This window comes from Tiliqua scincoides, chromosome 1, assembly GCF_035046505.1.
Source record: "Tiliqua scincoides isolate rTilSci1 chromosome 1, rTilSci1.hap2, whole genome shotgun sequence".
Lineage (NCBI taxonomy): Eukaryota > Metazoa > Chordata > Lepidosauria > Squamata > Scincidae > Tiliqua > Tiliqua scincoides.
Genome location: NC_089821.1, coordinates 53170403 through 53187284, shown reverse-complemented (window position 1 = coordinate 53187284; position 16882 = coordinate 53170403). Strand labels below are relative to the sequence as shown.

Sequence of the window (16882 nt, the reverse complement as noted above, 5' to 3'; positions counted from 1 at the left end):
ATGTAGACTGTGAGGTCTGCATGGCTGGCTCTCCACTGTTGTCTGGGTTGGAAGGATGTCCCTTCAGAGAAAAGGATGCTTGCTATTTTCAGGGCTACTTCCTCTGCTTCTATGCTGTGTAATGCTGAAACCACAATTGCAGACGGCTGCTAAGCAGAAGTGTCATGGGTATAGAAATTCATATATAGTTAAGGTTGCAGTATAGCTTGTAACAACAACAAAACCTTGACCTTGAAATCCACAGTTGAAGCTTTTTGACCATAGATAAGCATTACCACCTGCAGGAATAATGCCTTCCTTGGCAATGCTATCTACGCAACATTTTACTTTGTGTTTCTGTAAGGTTTTCACATGCGACACTGAAAGGTTTCTTTGAGCCTCTACCACAGCGATTTTCAGCCTTTTTCTTCTCATGGCACACTGACAAGGCACTACAATTTTCAATGCACACCATCAGGTTTTTGACAATGACAAGGCACACCATGCTGCCAGTGGGGGGTTCACATCCCTCATTGGCCCTACTAATAAATTACCTTCCCCCAAATTCCTGTGGCACACCTGTGGACCACTTGTGGCACACCAGTGTGCCACGGCACAGTGCTTGAAAATGGCTGCTCTACCACAGTATTCATGTATGTGTCTGAATGTTGCTAGAAGGATAAAATAGTGTATATCTGGTCACGGCAAGCATTTCATTTGCAGGTGGGAGAAATGCAAAAGTTGATTTAAAAGCTTATGTATAAAATTGTCTAAAGTCAAAATCTGGAAAAATGGATACGATCCCACCAAAGTTAAATACTGTATGATTAAGGCTACAATCCTTAATCTTAATCACTTACCTGAGAGTAAGCTGCATTATAATGGAACTTACTTCTGAGTAGACATACATAGGATTGGGTTCTAAGTTATTGTTGTTCTTTTGGGAGAGCTAAGCATGTGGTTAGATTATGGTGGATCAGATCAGCCGTGCCACTTTTAAATTCCTAGTGAATCTTGCTCATGGCATTGTCCCTTTAAATGTTGCAAGGATAACCAGTTCTGGTGTCACTTTCACTTTTCATGTGTTCATGGAATTTTAAAAAGTAATTATATCAGGACCAATCACAAGGCTAGGGTTTTAAGAATAGATAACTGGATGCCTAATCCATTGAAATCAAAAGGAGTCTACTTGTACATAATGAGTTTGAGACTGAGATGCTGGAAATCAATGGTTAGAATTTTTGAACACCATCCACAGCGATAGTCTGCTGCACACAAACCTCTTTGAAATGAATAAGAGTATCTTTATACTTTGACTTATTCATTATTTTCCATATTTCTGTACTGTTCTTCCTCCAAGGAGCTCAAGGTATTGTACATAGCTCCTTCCTTCATTTTGTTCTCACAGCAACCTTGTGAGGTAGGTTAGGCTGAGAGATAGTGACTGACCCAAGATCACCCAGGAAGCTTCATGGGTGAGTGGGATCTGAACCTGGATCTTCCAGGTCTAAATCCAACTCTCAAACCATTAAACCATAGCAGTGATTGCCTCATTTTCTAATCCTTTTTAGCTTCACAAGTCAAATTACACCATGAATGAAGACAATAAAGAAAATAAAAGCAATTCATCTGAAATGGGAAGAGCTGCAGTCATTTTTTCCTTGAAGAATGAAGTTGGGGGACTTGTCAAAGCCCTAAAACTCTTTCAGGTATGCAGTCTCTGCTATGTCTAGCAGGTACAGAAAAGAGCTCAGTAATAGCTTAATGCATATTGCTGTTGTAATAAAATACTAAAAAAAGAGAAAGTAAACCTAAATTTTCCCCTACATAGACTTCAGAGAAAGAGCTGAATGATAGAGATTTTGTTTCTCAGATGCTACTGACAAACTAACAAAAATTGTCTTATCCATCAGGAGAAACACGTGAACCTGGTGCACATAGAATCTCGAAAATCCAGACGAAGAAATTCTGAGTTTGAGATCTTTGTAGACTGTGACAGTAACAGAGAACAGCTGGATGAGATCTTCCATCTCTTGAAATCCCACGTCAATGTCGTTTCTGTGAACCCCACAGATAATTTCACAGTACAGGAAGATGGTAAGGAAGAAAACAAATGCCATGTATTAGAACTGTGACAGAGGAAGCAATAAGCCTCCATTTGCCTGAAGATAACTTCCACAAGGTCGCCAGTTCGAGGCCACTGGCACCGTGCGACCTTGAAGCAGCTGACAAGCTGAGCCGAACTATTTCCATCTGCTCTGAGCGTGGGAGGATGGAGGCCAGGATAGAGGCCAGATCAGAATGAAACATCTGAATTGTTGTGGCTCTTGAAAGATAGAGCCGTCTTTCGATTGTAAAAATCCCTACGGGGATTTAAATTAGCCTGCCTATGTAAACCGCCTTGAATAAAGTCTTGAATAAAGACCTAGAAAGGTGGTATATGAATACCTGTATTATTATTATTATTATTATTATTATTATTATTATTATTATTATTATTTAGTTGATAAACAATGAGGGGGACAGGGAAAAGGGAGAGTCATAGGGGCTCTTTACCTAAAGTCACTCATTAGGAGCTTCCACTATGAAGCTGTTCTGTGTCATTGAAATGAATGTAGCATTCATTTCCTGCCTGTATAGGAGAACGTCTTTAAAGATCGTGATCTCGGTTTAATTACAGAGCAGGAACTGCTAATTTTGCTTGAAAAAAATGTTTGGTATGATTTACAGAAAGTCTGCCCATAGGAAAATAATAAAGAAATCAATGTTAAACTACCACTATACATAAACCTCAAAAATACTTCATGCCTTCCAAGTTACATTCCGACAACCTTCTTTAGGGTGTACAACAACCATTCAGAGTGCAAAGTTCTGTTGCTCACTCTGGATATTATTATAGAAGCCCTAAGTTAAGTGAGAGGAATTGTTCTATTTCATTATGACTGTTTGGTTATCTAATTGTCACAGGATATGCTGTTTCATGCGCTGGAGACAAAAATAAAAATGAACAAACTGTATTCAGATGTAATTCAGAAATATGGGGACTGGAACAGATCTCCAACTTATCTTTTAAAAAAAACAAACCCCAAAACGTCATTCTCAAATACAGTAGACCCTGATAACACAGGTCTACAAAATTGAGGGCCAGAAATGTTTTTCCCAAACTTTATGGTGGTTTGATATGAATTTGGGGTGCCGATTCCAAAAATGGCATCTGTTTTGTCCTATCATGTCTAGTTTTGGAGATATAGTATAGCCTCATTAGTGAATGGTTCAAGCAGCTTCCTCATGAGGAAGCCATGGTATAGGTAAGAGGTCGAACAGTCACCCTCACAATGAGAGAAGTTGCATTGGGCCAGCACTGGCTCCAGCATGTCTCTGGAGGGCCATATGTTCATTGGAGACTAGGGGTTCCCCACGGGCGCGAGGGCTCACGAGTCAAGAGCTCGAGGGTCGAGGGCTCCCTCCACTGCTTGCTGTTTCACATCTGTTTCACATCTCATTTACATTGATGAATGCTTTAATCTATGTAAATGTATGTAAATTTATTCAACTTTTAAATATAAGTTAATTCTTTTTTTTCACGGCCCTCAACACAGAGATCGTGTGGCCCTCCTGCCTAAAAGTTTGGACATCCCTGTTCTAGTGGAAACTTTTCTCCTGGGTCAAAAATGGATATTTAGAAGTCAGATATCAACTACTAGAGTCTTTAAGATTTTAAATTCATGCAAGCAATAATGAGCTGCAACAGTTGCCACTTTAACTACAGAGGCTGGGTTTACTATCACTTCCCCTAATTGTACTATGCCAAGACTCTTTTGTGTGAACTGTACCACAGGAGGAAATGCCTTGGGTGGTGCATATGTCAGATATGAAGATGCTCTCTTGTCCTCTGCCATTAACTCCTTAATGGCTAGATTTCAGTTGTAGCTGGCCCTGAAAACAGTATTTCTTTTTCCTAAACAGCTTAACTTTATTAACAAATGGAGTTTGTGTTTTTTCCTTTTTCTAGATATGGAGAATATTCCCATGTTCCCTAAGAAGATCTCAGATTTGGATAAATGTGCAAATCGTGTTCTGATGTATGGCTCTGACCTAGATGCTGACCACCCAGTGAGTAGATTCATATTCACATTTGACTGATCTCTCTCTCTCTCTCTCTCTCTCTCTCTCTCTCTCTCTCTCTCTCTCTCTCTCTGTGTGTGTGTGTGTGTGTGTGTGTGTGTGTGTGTGTGTGATAGATATTATACCAGCTTGAAGTATTCCTTTTTGGAATGTACTAACTTCAAGTATCCAATGTAAGCTTGCTTTGCTTGCTCCATTAGCAAGTTTACTATACAGGAAACATATTAATACTGGAGTCTCACTGTCTAGGTTTCAGGCTTAAATAAGTTGCACACACTGATGAAAAGGAAATGTTAGGGCAACGGGCCCTCACATTATTCAAAAGGTCAAAGATACCCATTTGGGTCAATAACTGCTATGACTTGGCTTCATCTATTATTATTATTATTATTATTATTATTATTATTATTATTATTATTATTATTATTATTATTATACTGCTTTTCAATGAAAAGTTCACAAAGCGGTTTACAGAGAAGAATCAAATTCAGATCTTATTCAGATGAGGACATGTGAATTCTAAGCATGATGACTTGAAGAAAACCTAAGTGTCTTATGACTGACAGTTGAGAATGACCTTTGGAGGACAGTAGTGACTGCTGGCCCTTATGGGCTGAGCTGTCAACCCCCCCATCAGTGGGCTGCCACCTCTGGCCTCCCTCCTGGAGGTCCAGGGAGGCAGCACACACCCTTCCTGACCCTCCGAAGGCCTTATAAAGGCCTCAGAGGGCTGAAAAAAAACTTCACTTTCAATTTAATGGAGGAAACAGGAAATGACGTTTATCGACCCACTGAGGCCTTTATAAGGCCTTTGGAGGGTTGGGAAGATAGCAGCCTGCTTCCCCAGCCCTCAAAACAGCTCTGGGCATGCAAGAGTACCTGAGTATGGTGGTACTGTGGAGGGGGGTTGATGGCGGTGCAGCGGTGCCTCCCATCCTGGCATCCAGGGCATTTGTTCCCCTTATCCCCCTCAGGTACGCCACTGGAAGAGGATGCTCTTTTCCCCCACCTTAAATTAGCACAGGTAATCATAAGTAAAAAGATGCACCACTTGCTAAAAGGTACCTGGAAGTCGAGGATTCCAGAGGACTAAAGCAAGTGAGCCAAGGGCAACGATTGCCACCTTAATGCAAGCAAGATCCATTCTCAGTAGATTAAATGTAGTGTACTTTCAAGTCTGGGCTAGAAGTCTGTTCCTTGATTGCCTTTTCGTTTTTTAATTAGAGGAATGCCCATATTAATCACAACCACTGACTGGATTTATTTATTTTTATTCCACCTTAGGGCTTCAAAGACAATGTTTATCGCAAGAGGCGGAAGTACTTTGCAGACCTGGCTATGAATTATAAACAGTATGTATTAACACTTGTTATATGTTTTTGATATGAAAAAAGGAGCCAGTTTAATTCACTGTGCTGGATCCTGGGCAAACCTTCCCTTCTCTGAGTGATGGGAAGGTCAAGATAACCATTTTAGGATCAGGGCAACTTGGAGGAAAAGATACAGGAGACTTTTTAGTGGTGCTTTTGTAATAATTTACAAATTCAGAGACCCCAGAAGGATGTATTATGGACTGCATAATTATAATTATGGATTGCACCTCAGCTTCTCCATAATGGAGTAGGATTAAGGACACACAAAATATTCTGAATCCTGAATGAAGGATAACTGGGACTTCACTGCAGTATGTGTAACAGTGTTTACAGTATTTCTAGTATTCTAATACAGAATTTCTAAGAATGTATCAGTAATTTCATTCTTTACAATTTCTTCTCCTGATAGTGGTGATCCAATTCCAAAAGTTGAATTCACTGAAGAGGAGATTCAGACTTGGGGCACTGTATTCCGAGAACTCAATAAGCTCTACCCAACCCATGCTTGCAGAGAATATCTTAAAAACCTGCCTTTGCTAACAAAATACTGTGGGTACCGAGAAGACAACATTCCCCAGTTGGAAGATGTATCACGTTTCCTAAAAGGTAACTGAGCAGTCTGTATGATCAGTTTTAGTTTTAGTTTTTTTTTAAATTTCTGAAGCACTGCAGCCATGGCCTTGATGAAGGACAAGAGGCTAGAGTCCTAGAATATGTTGGAATTACTGGAACTTGGTTATCTTGTGAGAAGACCTGGCAGGTTGTTGCCTTCTAAACTTACCATTATATCACTTAAAAAATGATGTCCTTGGTTCTTTCACTGAAGTTTTGTAATCAGCAGTTATCATAGGGTAACTGGCTACTATTGCTGGTTGTTATTACATATACAAATGCCTTCATTTTCCTGTCCCCTTTATCTTATCATTATAAAACATTGCAATTAAGATCAGAATGGCAGTAGGGCAAAGTCTTAACATATCTATACCCCCTCCTGCCCTATTTTACCCTCCGCAGCTTGCTGTTTAATATGAAAAAAAAATAAAAAGGCACTTGCTTGTTCTGCATGTTTAGTTTGACTCTGGATTGATAGATCAGATGGACCAATGCTGATCGATCTGGTACATGGCAGCTTGCTATACCTTTACTTCTGTAAAGCTCTGCCTCTCTTGGGGTTTTGAATGTTGGCTTGCATCCCTTTTGCCATGTTTCATCCTTTTCCTGAGCAATCCTGCAGAGTACGTATCTTTCACTTGAGCTTTCTCAGCTCTTTCCTAGGGGAATGTTGAAACATAGCTAAATGTTGGCTCCATGCCAACACTCAAAACTCCAAGAAAAATTCTTGCTTTTATAAAAAGCACCTAATATTTGACTCCTCTACTTTCTTTAGCAGTCAATTCTTGTGTGCCCTTGCTCAGAAATAAGTCCCACTGAATTCAAAGAGGCTTTCTCTCAACTAAAGGCACATAGGATTGCCATTTTAGTGTCACCTTCACTAGTGAACATTTTTGTACAAGGGTCTATCTCAGAATTTTTCTGTTTAAAAGTAAACTATATGTGTTTTATTTTTCAGAGCGCACAGGATTTACTATCCGCCCTGTTGCTGGATATCTGTCGCCCAGAGATTTCTTGGCAGGCTTAGCATTCAGAGTATTTCACTGCACTCAATATGTGAGGCACAGTTCAGATCCTCTTTACACACCAGAGCCGTAAGCAATTATTCCGATGCTTATTTCAAATATTTGAGCATAATTTGTGTGTTTGTGGGTGTAAACCTCATGTAAAACCTCATGCATTCCAATTTAGATTTGATAATTGTATTGCAATTTACATCTAGTAGTGTCTCTAGGGCACTATAGGAAAAGGATTGTCAGGATAGGCATCATGTGAAATCTGCCTTTGGTAATATTGTTTAACGTGTCTCTTCCGCACTGACACACACACATTTATATATATATATCAAGGGCTCTCCAAACCCTGGCCTATGGACTGGATCCAGGGTTTGGAAAAAGCTCCCCTGTGAGTGGCACTTACTATTCTTACTCCCTGTGCCCCGATCAGTTTGAAAGAAATGCAGTGCCATGGTGGAAGAGTAAGCGCCGCTCAGGACAGGAAGGGCTTTTTCAGAACACAGCGTTTTCCAGTTTGAAAACCACTGTTAGACCATAATAATAATAATATTAACATTTTGATAAAATGGCATGTAGCTCCTGCAAGCTAATGACACAATACATAGCATAAAGATGCTTGATCTTTTTCAATCATCTTCAAGTTTTACAATTGTTACACATTGTAGTCACTTATCATGTAGTAATATTATGCAATTATATTCAGGGATATTGGTTTTCCACAAGAGCTGCAATAACTGGTTCAACATTCACTTTCTCGCCCCTTTTCCAGGGATACCTGTCATGAGCTTTTGGGCCATGTCCCTCTTCTGGCTGAACCTAGCTTTGCTCAGTTCTCTCAGGAAATTGGCTTGGCATCGCTTGGAGCATCTGATGAAGCTGTTCAAAAGCTGGCAACTGTAAGTAGAAGATGCGGCAGAGCTCCAGTGGTTGTGTAGGGTTTCCATGTTACAAATCCCTGTTGGCAATCCCAGGTATTAATGAAGAGAAGCGAGTGGTACAGAGCTTGAAAATTTGTGTGAAGAGCAGACATGCGCATTATCTTGAACAGGCCCAGCCCAAGTTGACCCAAACTTATGCCATATTTTGCCATCCACTCCCAGCATGCAAACTTGCTATCCATCCCTTCTCTACTGCTGATGCTGCCTTGCCTCATGTCCTCAGCACTGCGGCTTCCTTTAATCTGGCTGGGTGGAGTTGATTCTGGGAGTGGAACTATCCTCCTCCCCACCTGGCAGAGGCAGCAACAGTAGCTACCGCCTTCTCATTAGTCTTTCAGTACCATCTTCTCCAGCTCCCTTGAAACCAAGTGAAGCTGTGCCCCTCTCTTCCTGTTGCTAGCAGGGCATGTAAGAAGAGGATAAGGCAGCAGTTGGGTGGAGTTGCCAAGCAGGTGGTGGGGCAAAGTCAGAGACCAGTGGGTACAGAATATGGAGCACTTCCCCCACCAACTTGCTACCTCCATCAGCCCACCACTTAATGTGGCTATTTCAGGTAGCTTCATGGATGGGCTGTTCCAATGATGGTGTTTTTTTCCTCTCTCTGTCTCTGAAGAGAAAGATATCTCAGTCATCCAAAATGTATTTTTAAGTCCCTTTGATTTAAATGGTTAAGCCTGTGCTTCACTATCTCATTTTTTTGAAACAAAAGAAGCTTGAAAGTGCCGTGCTAATTATAAATTAACCACAGCTAAGCTAGATAACTTGCCTGTTTTCTGCAGAAATTTTTCCATTTCCCAGTTGTATGAAAGATTGAGGCCCTTTGGTGATGCAGTGCCCCCGTTTCCTAGGGACACTGCACCACCAAAGTATATACCATGAAGATATAGGTATTTTTTGAATCCAGAATTTGGGATTTCAAAATTTTGTGGTTGTGAAAGTCAAGGGTGGAGTTACAAGTGGCCTATTTGAAAAGGAAAGTATCATATGGTCCCTATGCCTCTCTGAAGAGTTCAGTGACTGCATTGACCAAATAATGTTGAAACTCAAGAATGTCATCAGTTTCATCTGAGGAAGTGATCTCTTGCCCTCAAAAGCCTACCACACAGTAAATGGGTTATAGCCCAATCCTATGCATGTGTACTCAGAAGTAAGTCCCATTAGAGTCAATGGGGCTTACTCCTAGGAAAGAGTGGATAGGATTGGGTTGTTAGTCTGTAAGGTTTTTTGTGCATGTTTGCTGCAACAGGTAACACTGTCTGGAAGGAGTTTTTATACATTTCAACCAGCAGAGGGAGCATGAATACAGTCATTGCCTGAGTTTTATCATGCTGTGTCTGTGCTGAAGATCCACTGTTCCTTCATTTCAATTCTCTTCTTTTTCCAGTGCTACTTTTTCACTGTGGAGTTTGGGCTGTGTAAACAAGAAGGTCGACTAAGAGCTTATGGAGCTGGTTTACTCTCTTCTATCAGTGAACTGAAAGTAAGCTCTAACGTATAGATTTGGATTACAGTTTAGGATTTCTGTCTGAAAAATGTCTACATCCAGGGAAAGTTTTCCACTCAATGTATCCACCTTGGAGCACTTGCCAAGTTCCTAGGCCTGCGGTTTTCAAGCTCGCAGGGAGTTTGAATTCTGCAGTAAGTCGTTGCGGGTTCGGGGGGAGGCAGTGGCAGCAGTGCAAAACGTGAAGCAGAGCGCGATCACCCCACTCTCACTTTCCCTGACCCGAGGAGCCCTGCAGGTGCTTGTGCCCGGCTCCCCGCAGCCAGGGACAGCTGCTGCAGGGGCTGGAGGGTGCACCCCAGTCCCTGCAGCCCGGTCAAAAGCGGAGCAGGGCGCAAATGCTCCGCTGTCACCTTCCCTGACCCAGGGAGCCCTGCCGAAGGTCGCGCAGGGCTCCCCGCACCCCCGGGGAGTGGCACAATCCTGGGGATCGTGTCGCTGGCTCCTGGTTGCCCCCGCCCCTTAGGGGGAAAGGGACCAGGACCCTCAGGCTGGGGCGTCGCGACGCCCCAGTTTGAATACCACTGCCCTAGGCCATGCATACGATTGTGAGACATATCCTAGAGCAGGGATGTCAAACTCATTTCATACAGTGGGCCAAAGTTAGCATTCATGGTGCCTGCTGAGGGCCAGAAGTGACATCATTAAGCAGGTGATGTCCAGAAAAAAGCACTTTGTTCTCTCATAGAAATAAGCACTTTGTTCTCACTCATTAGCTGCAAATCACAGAAGAGAAAATGTGCAAATCTTGTTCATAATTTCAAGATATGAGAGAAGCCACTTATTACTCTGGGAGAGCCCAATTATATCGAGGGGGGGGGCTTAGAAATTGCTTCCGGGGACCACATCTGGCCTGCAGGCCTTATGTTTGACACCCCTGTCCTAGAGTGTATAGTCAGTTCCCACCGGACCTTTGCAAGGTCTGTTTGGCTTCACTGTCACCTTGGAAGAACTGCAGGTGTGCCCCCAAACACACTAATGTTCTCCTGAAGCTGCATGATGCAGGGGAAGAGTGGTAGTGGTGGGCAATGTTGCCTTTCAGAAAAGCTTGTGGGGCATTACTGGTCTCCTAATTGGGGAAACTGATAAATTTCAAAAGCGATCTAGGGACTGTGGGAACACAGTAGGACTCTCCAGATAGCCTGGAAAGCTGCCTGATGTTCAGTGGTGTTCCTGGGGGTCCCAGCGCCCAGGGCAACTCATTTTCCACCCCCCCTTTTTTGCCCCCGCCCCGACCTGGAAGTAATTGTGGCCACGTCATTGTCACCACAATTACTTCCGCACAGCAAACAAGGGGGAATGGAGGAGGCAGCCGAAGCCCCAACGGAGCCTTCCACGCCGCTTGTAAGCGGCACAGAGGACCCTACTGGAGCGGTTAGCGGCTGCTGAAAGCAGCCCCAGACCGCTACAATAGAGACCTCCATGCCGCTTACTCTCTTCCGAAATTACATGCTTCTCTTCCGAAATTGGAGGGGGTGCATGCCGCTTCCCCTCCGCCTCTGAGGGTCGCCCTCAGACATGGAGGAGGGGCGCCCAGGAGTGCTGTGGAGAGGCAGCAAGATGCTGCTTCTCTGGCAGCGATTCAGTGCCGGACTGGGCCACCCCCTCTCCCCTCCTCCTTTATAGGAGAGGAAAGGGGTGCCCTAGAGAAGCAGCGCATCAGGAGATGCGACTCCCGGCATGCTGACGCTCTAGGGTGCCCGTCTCCTATCCTCCAGAGGAGACAAGACAGTGCCCTAGAGAGCAGCATGCTGGGAGTTCCAATGCTGCCTCTTTAGGGTGCCCTCTCCCCTCCTCGAGAGGAGAGGAAATGGGCACTCTAGAGTGTCAGTGCACCGTGAGTTGCAACTCCTGGCGCCCTGCCTCTATAAGGCGCCCCTTTCCTCTCCTCTTATAAAGGAGGAGGGGAGAGGGGGTGGCCCAGTCCGGCACTGAATCGCTGCCAGAGAAGCAGCATCTTGCTGCCTCTCCACAGCACTCCTGGGCGCCCCTCCTCCATTGGGAGGCTTTTTCTTTAAAGGGACAGAAGATGGTGGAGCTGCCGGCTTCTCTCCCTTTGAAGAAAAAAGGCAAATGGGCGGTGGGGGGGGGCAAGGCTCGGGGAGACGCCCCCTGAAGTTCAGTGCCCAGGGCTTTTGTCCCGCTTGCCTCCTTCCAGGTACGCCACTGCTGATATTGTCTTGGGATTTACCTCCCTGCATTAAATAAACAAACAAAACCCTTTCTGTGCTCCTTGTGTGCTGCTGTGCAACCTGGAGGGAGGTGGTGGCAGCAGCTGGCTTGGGGTGAAAGGTACCCCAAATTCACCACTCCCTCAGACCCCTCACAATTTGCTGCTGATGCAGCCTATGTCAGGAGCTTGCATGAACAGGCCAACCTTGATTACTGCCATTTTTGTTTATGCAGAAGAAAGTCCCATTCATAATAATTTCATGAGACTCAATGTGGCATGTTATGTAATAAGATGCTGTGCAGTTTGAGTAAGAGCAGCAGAAGGAGGCTCCATAAGAGTTTAGTGCCTTAAAGTTTAATGTATCAGCAGGAAAAATCCTTAAAAGGCGAGATACAGCTGCAAGATCATCACTTTCAACACCCTGTCATCTCTGAAAATCCTTTGATACTGATGTCCCTAATTTTTTGCCCTTTTCCTTTTGCCTGACAACTAGCATGCTCTCTCTGGAAATGCCAGAGTCAAGTCCTTTGACCCCAATATCACCTGCAAGCAAGAATGCATGATTACAACTTTCCAGGAAGTTTATTTTGTTTCTGAAAGCTTTGAAGAAGCAAAAGAAAAAATGAGGTAAGTGTTAACTACAGTTGGAAAGACTGAACATAGGAAGCTGCTTTATATGGAATCAGATCATATACATCTTGGTCAGTATTGTCTATACCAGTGTTTCTCAAACTGTGGGTCGGGACCCACTAGATGGGCCGCGAGCCAATTTCAAGTGGCTCCCCATTCATTTCATTTTTAATGTATTAGACTTAATGCTGCCATGGTATGTGACTGCATTTGGGGAAATGTTACACATCTGTACTTTGAACAGGCTACTATATATATATGCTTTTAACAACGATAGTCTATGGGACTTACTCCTGGGTAAGTGTGGGTAGGATTACAGCCTAGGATTGTTAAAAATTTTCCTGCTTGATGATGTCACTTCCAGTCATGACATCACTTCCGGTGGGTCCTGACAGATTCTCATTCTAAAAAGTGGGTCCCGGTGCTAAAAGCGTGAGAACCACTGGTCTATACTGATTGGCAGATTTATCCAGGTTTCATACAGGGATGTTTAGCATCCTTATGTGGAGATACCAGGAATTAAACCTGGGACCTACGGCATGCAAAGCATGTGCTCTAAATATTTTTTACAGGCCTGTAAATATTTTTCACAGGCCTAAATCTAAATATTTTTTATAAATCTAAATATATATATATATATATATATATATATATATATATATATATATATAGATAGATAGATAGATAGATAGATAGATATAAAAATAAAATATATATAGATTTAGATATAAAAATAAAATATATATAGATTTAGATATAATATAAAATATATTTTATTTTTTATAAATCTAAATATTTTTTACAGGCCTGATTCTTTTATGATTTGCTGCTGCTCTATGCTCTTTTTTACCTGACTATTTTTTATCTGTTTTTATGCTATGTGTTAATATGTTTTTATTTCTTTTAAATTATGTTTTTAATCTGTTTTAACCTGTTGTAAGCCACCTTGAGTCCCTTCGGGGAGAAAGGTGGGGTAAAAATAAAGTTATTATTATTTATTATTTACTTGAAAACTGTATGTAAGAAGGTTTCAGCTGATTTCATGATAACCTTTTTTTTCTGTTTTGCACCTGAACAGAGAGTTTGCAAAGACAATCAAGCGCCCTTTTGGAGTGAGTTATAACTCATATACGCAAAGTGTTCATATTTTGAAAGATACAAGGAGCATTGCTAATGTGGTGAATGAGCTACGTCATGAACTGGATATTGTCAGTGATGCCCTCAACAAAATGGGCAAGCAGCTGGGAGTCTAAGCTCAACAGTGAGACCATCAGCCACTTTGCACTCAGCAGTCATGCCACTTTCTTAAAAATGAGGAATGAAAGAAAAAGATGTATTTCTCTATGATTTACTCAGTTAATAATTTTAATATCCCATTTCCCCCCCGGACTTGCGATTTGGAAGGAAAGCAGCCTTAATTTTCTCTTTGAAAGCTGATGTAGGATCTTACGCGCAATTGCTAAACTGAAACAGACTAATGTTCATGCGGTGTGTTAATCTGACATCAAAAGTGGCAAAGCTCAGCTGGTATAGGAGTAAAATTTCTGAACAATGTATGTATTGTGATGTTACTCAACAGGGTGTCCTGCTTAACCTCCAATGATTTAAGTTCTTAGTTGAAGCAATAAGTGCCATTTCTCAACATTACATTACCACTAAATGTTATTATATTTCCATGTAGAGGATCAGAGTGCTTATACATTAGGAAAGCTGAGTTTTGGCCTATACAGCAATACCTTGACTTTCATCTACTTGACTTTCATTGCTTTGCTCTTTTAGCCATTTTCAATTATAACCACATTTCATATTTCATCTGCGTGTTTTGTCTTTCATCCAATTTCACCATCCTTCCACAATGTCCTTATTTTTATTTCTGTTTATTTTGGTTTTGCATGCATTTGCATGAATTATATAGTTACGTTTTTTGCTGGCCAAAATAAATTTGCAAGCTGTGCTTTGACATTCATCCATTTTTGATGTTCATTCATGCTTTGGTCCCTAAGCAGACGAAAGTGCAAGGTATTGTTTGTACTATTTATTACACTCTGATTTGGTTATCTGACCTGCAAATTTGATGGGCATTATGAAGAACAGACACTACAATTCCATGCAAAAGTTGTTTTTCCTTATAAGCAAATATATTATTTTGGGATGTTTCATACATGCATATTCATCACTTGTTTATAGTAACATCGAGCAATAAGTTGCATATGTGAATGAATCATTCACATGTTGCTTGAGAGCTATCAAGCACTGCACAATCAAATGATGACAGGACAAGTAGTATGCTCTTGAGTGACTCAGCATTCAGGAACATCAATCCTTAAGTTCTAAAATTTGCCCATTAGCCATGGCCATTAGCAGACTAAGGGTCCAATCCTATTCAACTTTCCAGCATCAATGAAGCCATAATGCAGCCCTGAGGTAAGGGAACAAATGCTCCCTTACCTTGAGGTGGCCTCCATGACTGTTCCCCCACAGCACAATGCAGTATGTGCCCCGTTGGCAAGGCTGCATCCATGTTGAAAAGTTGGATAGGATTGGGCCCTTAGGGCCCAATCCTATCCAGTTTTCCAGTGCCAGTGCTGCTGTGTCAATGGTCTATGCACTGCTTCCTGTGTTGGGGAGGCAGTCACAGAGGCCTCCTCAAGGTATGTGAATGTTTGTTCCCTTACCTCGGAGCTGCATTGCGGCTGCACTGGTGCTGGAAAATTGGACAGTAAGGGCACAATCCTAACTTGCACTGGAACAGGCAGGCCAACTGGCTGTTCTGGCTGTGGGAGGACTGGTTCTGGGAGGGGGACTGGATTGGCCTCCTGCACTTAGGCCAGATCCTAACGCCCCTCCTGGGCAACCCAGCATTATACTGGGCAATTTCTCTGGTGCAGATCTGAGTAGCCCCATTGTGTTGCTGGGGCATTTCTTGGGGTAAGGCAACATAAGTTCCCTTACTCTGAGTTGCACTCCATCCACCTTTAAACCTGTGCTGGATACAGTGTAGGCCACTTGGTCTTCCTGTTCCAGTACAGGTTAGGATTGAGCTGCCCATCGGTTCTGGACAGAATCTGTGAGAGGACAAGGCTTCCTGAAGTTGTGAAGAATTACAACAAGACTATGGGATATGTAGCTATGTAGGTAAGAAGGGGTTCAAGCAGGGTCTATGCTCAGAGTCTGCCCTAGGATCCAAAAGAAGGCAGAAGGTAAACTTCATTTCCCTCCTTATTACTTCTGCAGTGGAAGAAAAGCCCCTTTCACATTTAAACCAATTTTATTTTTATGGTTTCTTGTTGGGTTAGACTTTGAAGCTTTAAAACAGGGGTCTCCAAACATTTTGGCCAGAGGGCTGCATCAAATATCTGGCATGGTGTTGGGAGCCAGAAAAAAAATTTAAATATAAAATTTATATAAATAAATTAGAGATGGAACTTAGATGAGTGAAGAAATGAATGAATGGGCTCATTCATTCAACCTCTCTGGCCCTTAGAACACCCTCCAGACACAACCAGAGCATAGCTCCAGTCATGTTCGGCCAAGTGGGCCAGAAGCTTTCAGGGGACAAGAGGCCGGCCGCCGGCTGGATAGAAGCTCGCTGTGGGCTGCATCTGGCCCCCATGCCGGGGTTTGGAGACCCCTGCTTTAAAAGGATAATAATTAGTTCAAAAAAGTGGTAATTGTTAATCTGAATTTCACAAAAAAGGCATTATCATGTTTCTCATTGTGAACAGAAATTGATTTTTAAAAATTAGAAATTGCATTCAGCTTTGTTTTAGTTTGTATTATGCATGTAGTTCAAGACAAAATGTTATACTACTGAAGATGCAATTCTATCCAACTTTCCAGCACTGGCATAGCTTTGTCAATGGGGCATGTGATGCATCCTGCAGTCAGGGGGCAGTCATGGAGGCCTCCTCAAGATAAGGCAATGTTTGTTCCCTTACCTTGCAGTTGCATTGCCCTTATGTCAGTGCTGAAAAGTTGGTTAGGATTGCGGCCTAAATTATTTCTTGTATCTTAACTTCTTATATTTTAAAATTTCTATCTTTTGGAGCCAATAGGTGTTTGCATTGATCTTGATGGATTCAGGAATTCACTTGCAGTTTAAGGAGATGTATTTTCAGAGTACTTAAACATTTTTATTATTTTTAGCACAGATAGAATTTTGCTGCATGTATTAATGGTTTCACGGTGACTTACTGTGATGTTCACGTTTTGAAATATTCAGGGTTCTTAGACAACGACGTTACCCAGTTTTTAGTGTCATTGCTATCTTCAAATACAGAAAGTCATACAATAAATTGTGCTTTGTTTACTTGTATTTGACACATAGGACAAGATGACAATAAAATTGTGGGAAATGAGAATAATTTCCTGTTTTATTGAAGTTTTTGGGAGTTCGACTGACTAGTCAAAAAGGATTTGGTGAATGGACTGGTCAAATAATAGCCAACAATATTTTAAGCATTTTTTTTTTGGTGCTGCTTACAAAAATCAAATTTGTTAACTATCATTGTGAAGCGAGGAAATACATTTTT

The 16882-nt window shown here is 42.1% G+C and overlaps 1 protein-coding gene across 1 annotated transcript; it reads left to right on the top strand.

Moving 5' to 3' along the window:
- The first annotated feature begins 1556 nt into the window (after window positions 1–1556).
- TPH1 (tryptophan hydroxylase 1) lies at window positions 1557–13603 on the top strand. The gene is made up of 10 exons (XM_066625656.1): window positions 1557–1688; window positions 1893–2076; window positions 3992–4092; window positions 5389–5456; window positions 5887–6083; window positions 7048–7183; window positions 7875–8001; window positions 9428–9523; window positions 12214–12347; window positions 13429–13603. The coding sequence occupies exons 1-10, from the start codon at window positions 1572–1574 to the stop codon at window positions 13601–13603; spliced, it is 1335 nt and encodes a 444-aa protein (XP_066481753.1). The 5' UTR covers window positions 1557–1571.
- The last annotated feature ends 3279 nt before the right edge of the window (window positions 13604–16882 follow it).

Bases quoted from the DNA above. Each gene is read 5' to 3' on its own strand.
- TPH1 (XM_066625656.1), top strand. From the start codon at position 1,572: ATGAATGAAGACAATAAAGAAAATAAAAGCAATTCATCTGAAATGGGA. The intron at 4,093-5,388 runs GTGAGTAGATTC...ATTCCACCTTAG, and splicing joins ACCTAGATGCTGACCACCCA to GGCTTCAAAGACAATGTTTA. The intron at 6,084-7,047 runs GTAACTGAGCAG...TTTATTTTTCAG, and splicing joins TGTATCACGTTTCCTAAAAG to AGCGCACAGGATTTACTATC.